The sequence below is a fragment of the Acartia tonsa genome, chromosome 11, assembly GCF_053477335.1.
Source record: "Acartia tonsa isolate MP-2025a chromosome 11, ASM5347733v1, whole genome shotgun sequence".
Lineage (NCBI taxonomy): Eukaryota > Metazoa > Arthropoda > Copepoda > Calanoida > Acartiidae > Acartia > Acartia tonsa.
Window position 1 is genome coordinate 95,514 of NC_137270.1, and position 7,229 is coordinate 102,742.

The following is a 7,229-nucleotide window of genomic DNA, read 5'->3' on the forward strand; positions in this document are numbered from 1 at the left end:
CGGGGCTAAGTACCTTAAAAATTACCTTACCTAAACATGACCTAAAGAAATAAACAAAAAAAATCTTTTTTTAAATGGGGGGTGTTTGATGTTCACCATGCCATGTTAAGGGAAAATGCACGTGTGTGTGTGTGTCTACTTTAAGCTTGTTTTTTTTTCAAGCATATGTTTAAATAGAGATTTGTTGGAGTAGTTTATTTAAAAAATTTTATTTTAACTTATATTTCAATAAAAAAAAACGTACAAAATTTAGGACAAAAACATGTTTTGGATTTAACATGTAGTTCACAAATAACTCTAAGAGGTCGACCAATTTTTTCTGTAGGTCAACCTATACAATTACAACCAACAAATACCTTTATGAAATAGGTCAACCAAAATATTTCAGAGGTATATTATGAACATTTCCACGAAAAGCTGTCTATAATATGATGCTATAAATAACTCTTCCTATATAAATTTTTAGTTTGATAGGAAAAGTATATGAGTTAAGTTCCCTAATAAAATATCTCTAAAATAATATGTCTATTCAAAGATGCTCTGATCATATGTTTTAGTGTTTATTTCTCAGTTATTAAAAACTAGCTTTCTTAGAATGTGTAAACTAGGATTTTGTTAAGTCTATTTCAGGGGGAGGGGTGGGGTGTTGCTCAATAAACATCCCACCCTTAATGTTTTTGCCTAGAAATTTAATTTTATGAAAGATGGAGTTACAAATTTTTCTGATTGTGCTATTTTTTAATAAAAATAGTTATAAACCTCCTACCCGCATTGAAGGGAAGGGACATTGTTCTATTTATTACTCTAGTCCCTAAAGTCATATCATAACGTTTTCTTATTCATTGGCTTAACAACTTTGGGGACTTATTTGTACTAATGAATTCTTGGTATGTAAGTCCGTCAAGCAACAAAAAGACATATTATACACATTTATTTATATGGTTGGATAGGTGCAGATACCTCCCCCCGCCCCTTTTCCAATTTTAAAAAGTGAGAGAGAAAAATAGCGTATAGTTCCTCTTGTGGTAATGCTTCTTAAGAGGAGTTTCTTTGTAATTTCACAGTAGCTTTTCTCTTATTTCTAAAACCTGCGGGGGCCTCTAACCCTGCAGAGCCCTTCTAGGCAATTACCTTACCTAATATAACCTAACCTAAACAAACATAAAATAATGAAAGCCATTGCGAAAATACGACAAAATGCCTCTTTTGCTTTACATAGTTGATACATGGTTCATGCTACAACAGACAGACTCACAGATAAGATCAAACTCGAACAACTTGTTGATATAATTAATTTTCCTAGGAATTATTCAGCAGAATTGAAGGATGATGGGACAGAAAAGTTGATGATTATACACTTCATATTTACTCTTCAAGATGATGGCCAGGAATTGAGGTCATTTTTGTTTGTTAGAAAAAATAAAATTATAGTACATTTTATAAACATATTTTTTACAAACTTTTCATTTAAGGTAAGATGAAGAGCCAATATCTAAAAATTTCTTTTTTTAGATGCTGGAAAGATGAAAATTTTGATTTTATACAGATATCTGTCCTTGAGCAGGTTTATGAAATATTCATTTTTTCTTGTTACAAATGTTACCAAATATTACCTAACTATAGATATTGTCAATTGTGTTAGTAACCAATAATTTATCTTCTTAATAGTCTTTTATGTATATGCATGTAAAAGATGTGTATAATGTGTGAAGTGTATGAGTATATTTTTAAAATGTATACTTTTTATCTAACTTTTTTGCTTTTTTACTTTTTATGGGATCATTGCAAAATTTGACGATTTTTATTTATCATTAAAAAGTTTGTGCTTAATAAAGATAACTATATTATGCCTCTAGGGGCACTTGAGAAGGGGAGAGTCAAGTTTGATAACATAATTTATTATTTTAGATTTTTACAGAAAAAGAAAAAAAAATTGGGGGGGGGGAATATTTTGGAGGGTATTTTTCTTCTAGAGGCGATTTCTCTGGGGAGGGTACCCTTACCCAAAATAGTTGTAACCTTCCCTGGACCTATGAAAAGCTATCCTGTTAAGGAGAACAGATCAGCTTAACGGTTAGCAAGATCCTTCAGTACAAACACACATAGACAAACAGACATCTGGTTACTTTAGAATAAGGATTGAATAGTTGCTTTTATCTATTGCATCATATTTTAAACAGCTTTCAATAACAGCTATAAAAATGTACCAATTATAAGATTTTGTTCCAAATGCCAATGGCACAGGCTAAAAAAATGGTTTTAATATTGTGATTGTACATTTTTATATTCATAGAAAACTGGACATAATACAATGCATGGTTTTTCAGTGTGTTTGAGATTTGCTTCTTATCTATTGGATATTAATTGGTTTCGAAGCCATAATGGAAATAAAAATTTAGACTTCACCTGGGTTGAGACTTGATGATGGCTTAGTATTAGCTGGACAAATTCTGAATGGTAAACCTCATGGCTATGGACAAATAATCAAGAGTTCAGGAGAAAAGTACTCTGCTGTTTTTAAAAATGGAGTTGTAACAGGTATATTTCCTATTATTTTTAAGTTTTACATTTCTTAGCTCAGGTTAGCTCCCCAGAGTTGTATTTATTGCTATGATAAGGTTTAGATATCTTGCAGGAACTGGGGGGTTCAGGTAGTTAGTACATGTCAAGTGGAATTTAATAAATATAAGTTTTGGTGGACCATATTCTAATAAATATTGGTTTACTAAAAGATTTTTGATGGAGCCATTTCATCATTTGGAGATAATCTAGGAAATTATTTATTAAAACAACAGTTAAGAATCATTTTCCAGTATAAATATAATAATTTAATTTCTTTTAAATCTTAGGTTCTCTGATTAATGATGTATCTGAAAACTGTACAAGGTGATAAGTTTTATATTTAAAGATATGCTAAAAAATGATAGGACAAATAGATATTAGCTTTGTGTAGATATATGAACCAACCTTTGTAAAAAAGGTAATAATCAGTAAAAGCTTCATTGTGCTTCCTAGAATTTTCTCTATGAACCAGATTAAAGATAATTAAAGTAGTTATTAAAATACTTTTTATTTCAATATCAATAACAACAGATTGTCACAGCCAATTGTTGGCAAAAACTGCTGTATCTGTAAAATGGTTCTAGAAAAAGATAATGGTTGATATTCCAATATAACATATTTGTGCTATTTGAAAAGAAAAAAAACTCTACATTCAACACAACTAAAATGAGAGGCAAAAAAGATTTGTAGGGTCTATTTTATTTTCAGCAGTTAAAATGGTGTAATTTTTGCAGGCTTCCTTTAAGTTACACATTTTAAATTTTAGGTCCAACACAACTTTGCTGTCTGATGGAAAAGTGATGTATATGTTTATGGATGAACATGGATATGGTCGGAGGTAAAGTGAATGTTCCAAATAAAGAGTGTAACTTTAATGATTTTCATACAAAAATTTTATGTTTAGAGCTAATTATTGTTATGTGACATACAAAGTATTGGAAGTGTTCAAATCTTAGCACATTATTTTGTCATAACCAAAGACACTAGATTTAGTTCCTAATGCAGACACATTAGTTGGAGTAGGAAGAATGCCTTGTCCAATAACTTAATACCATGCACAGACAGGACTCCCAGACAAAGGTCATGCAATTAAAGGGTTGGTTGCCTAAAGGGAGTTTGACCATATTGTTATTCACAGCAAGATAATAACAAATTTTAAAAGTTTGTAAATTCTTTTTTATTATAATTTGTCATTTGTTCATTTGTTTAATCTAAAAAATTTTGATTTAGTTATTCAGATGAGGAAAAAACATTTGTTAAAAAGCAAATGGAAGTTATAGAAGCTCTCCCACTTCAAGGTCTTGTTTTTTCTTCACTGATGAAGAATTATAATTTTAGATTGTAATCATAAACATAGTTTAGATTGTATTTATTTACTTCATAATTGCCTTTATTCTTACAATTTGGCAAATTTAAATTTAAATTTTAGACACAATTAAGTTTGTAGAAGTGGAGGATATGAAAAACTGCGGCAACTGCTTGTTTTTTGACAAAAAAGATACATCAACAAAGTGTCCTGGAAGAAAAAGTAAGTAGATGGATGGAATCAGTTAATTTAAAAATTAAACTTTCCAAATTATTTAAGAAATCAAGTCATACACAGACACTCACAAATGTGCAACAAATACTTTTTGGGTCAAACTTAAAACTTTTAAGGGACAAATATGCAAAGTGTTCTGGATGGAGTAAGTTTTCAAAAATTAAAATTTCAAAATTTGCATAAATTGAGAGAGATATATAATCTAACATATTGTGACAAGCACTATTTCATAAAAACTTTAAAAGGAACAAAATACAAGTAGGGTTTAGGTTACTCTAGGATTTTCAAATTTCTTTCTAGGTTACATATAGTCTAGCTAGGTTACAATATAGAATTTGTTGCAAACAAACAAAGTTTAACCTCTTCAATTGGTTAACTGCCATGATTGGAACAAAAATATTTATATTCTTCAATAAAAAACAATTGTGTCTGCATACTTGTAAATTCTAAAGTGTGTAATATAATTTATGTAGAACTGGAATGTGAATGTAAAATTAGTTTTTTTCTTTTGCCTTTCTAATTTAACCCATTAGTGCCGAGCGCCACTTTTATGGGCCGATCGAGCTGTAAGTTTCAGGGAAGCTTTATAATGGTCAAAACGGAATTCGTATTTTTTTGTTTTGCTCTAGTGGCGTGCACAGGAAAGTTGCAAAAAAACCCGGTTCGGCTTGGCCATAAATACCAACCAGGCATTAACACCCATTTTTGGTGCTTTCCCCCAGTTTTAAAACCCGGTTATTTTGACCAAAAATCGAAAAATGTAATTTTTGAACGCCAAAAGTGAGATGAACACTTTTTAGAACTTTGATACGATCCGTAATTGAAAACTACACAACCTCATGTAATCTAAAGAGCTACAAGTATAATACGAAGCGATTTATTTCAAATTTCGTGTTTAGCTGGCGATTTCGGGTAAAAAAACCCTGTTTGTTGTTGTTGTCAAAAAAGATCTATTAGTGAAACCGGGTAATAAAAATTTCAGACTCAAAATGGAAATGCCGAACCGGGCCTATATAGGGCGTAAAAAAACGATAAAAAAATCATATAAAAAATAATAATTTAAATAAAACGAATTCACAAATAGATGTACTTGTCAATAAACTTTAGATTTAACGAAAAAAATCAGCAACTTTACTATAAAAACAAAAAAGTTAGATGGGGTATTTTGAATTTTCATGATTTTCAAACTTTGTTGATCTATACCGGCAAACGGAAGTAAGAAAAACTACCTGCTCCAGGGGGAAATGAAAGCCAGAGTAGTAGAGGGGGGATTCATACTGAGAATGATGCAATTATGAAGCCGAAAACCGTTTTTTTTACATTTTCTGGCACTGGGTTTTAAAACCCGGTTCGGCACTAATGGGTTAATCATGTGCATATCCCAACTATGGTCTTTTATAAAAATGTCCAACAGTGAACCACCCTAATAAATATTCTTTATTTGACTGAGATGGCCTTTTATAATATTTAATTATATAAACATTTGTTTCACCTAGATAGATTTTTGTCCAACATTAATTTTCCTAATAAAATAGTCTTTAAATATTTGAATAAATCTCCTAATTAAAAAAAGAAAGTGCATTCAACTTTAGAGATGTCCCTCTAGTATGTTTGTCCTCTCCTAAATTTGTCATTGTACTAACATATCTTTTATAAATATATTATTTTAGGTCAATGTAATGCATCTATGTCACTTGGACACCCAGCCTGTTTTCAGTCCAATGGTGATTTTTTAAACTTAAAAAAAATCATGTTTTTTAATAAAGTTGTTTCAAGATTATTATTTTAAATGATATTTAAATTGTACTGATAAAATCTTTTAATTCTAAATTAATTTAAATGTCAGGACCTTCAATGTTTCAAGAACTTCTAAAGGTTATAGAACTTGGACCAAAGCAAATAAGGTATTTTTTATTAAGGAGTCCATAACAATGTTATTATTATTGGCTATTTGACATTCATGTTCAAAGTTTTGTTATTAGAAGTAAAATTTATTGAATAAAGAAAGCAACCCAACTCACCACCAAGATTATATGTCATAAGAAAAACATAATCTATTTTAAAAAAAACATTTATTGGAATAGCTTAGTTTATTGCATTTTTTTATTTATTGGTAGTTGTATTTTGAATTTCATAAGGGGTTGAAGTATAAAATGTATAGTATGTACATAGTCCATATTAATTTATTTCCTTACTAAATAATCAATAAATTTATAATAATCAATTCTTAAAATATTGAGAAATGAAAGTACAATTGAAAGTGCTGGAAGTGATGAAAATAACTTTGGACAAGATGAGTTTCAGGACTATGAAGATCTATTGTTAGGTTATTACTAATAAATTATTTTTAATGAATATTAAAAATCATATATTTGTTATCAATTAGCTTATACTTTTTTTAAAACTAGCTGCATAAATCATAAATGATAATTATAATTAGATAGAGTTTTTTTTTTAATTCAAATAAAAAGTAATTACATTTTTCACCTAGAATATATAATTAAGAATGTAAGATATAGACAGTAGGATTTTTTTTTATTTAAAAAAACATGAATAATTACAATTATTTGATTAATGCAATAATTTATTTTTCAAATGTTGGTGAAATAAAGTTTTGCTTCTATTTAGCTCATTGAATGACCAAAACAAAAATACATCATTTTTATTCCAGGACTCCTACAAGCCAATTTAAATATCCTTGTAGGTTTCATAATTGTTTACTTTTAATTTAATAAAAAAACCCTGTATAATTATATTGAAATTTTATTGATAGTAAATGTATTGCAAAAATTTATGTAATGAAAAAACTAATGAATAAGCCACTATCCAATAATTTATAGTTTTAATGAAACAGGTGATGTTGATTATGATTCTGGTTATAGTGCTGTCAGGTAAAATAAATAACAGAGAATTTAATATTATGGGGTTTAGGTTTGTTTTGGGCCTTCACTTTAGATGTGTTACAGTTACAAAATTTTCTGACTTTTTAACCTTTACAGATTGGGGGGGGGGGTCATATTGACCCCCCCCTCTAGTTTTTTCAATGTCATTTTTTTCGTAGATAAGATGGAGAGCTGTTACTTCATGACTTTTTAAGTTTAGTAATTATACGTCGGCAAGAGTTGAT

At 29.2% G+C, this 7,229-nt stretch overlaps 1 protein-coding gene across 1 annotated transcript; it reads left to right on the forward strand.

Moving 5' to 3' along the window:
- Positions 1–876: 876 nt before the first annotated feature.
- On the forward strand, positions 877–7,012 carry LOC145332402 (uncharacterized). The gene is made up of 12 exons (XM_080177399.1): positions 877–887; positions 1,304–1,396; positions 1,513–1,564; positions 2,400–2,538; positions 2,850–2,886; positions 3,329–3,400; positions 3,793–3,860; positions 3,992–4,090; positions 5,773–5,826; positions 5,949–6,006; positions 6,343–6,428; positions 6,957–7,012. The coding sequence occupies exons 1-12, from the start codon at positions 877–879 to the stop codon at positions 6,995–6,997; spliced, it is 810 nt and encodes a 269-aa protein (XP_080033525.1). The 3' UTR covers positions 6,998–7,012.
- The last annotated feature ends 217 nt before the right edge of the window (positions 7,013–7,229 follow it).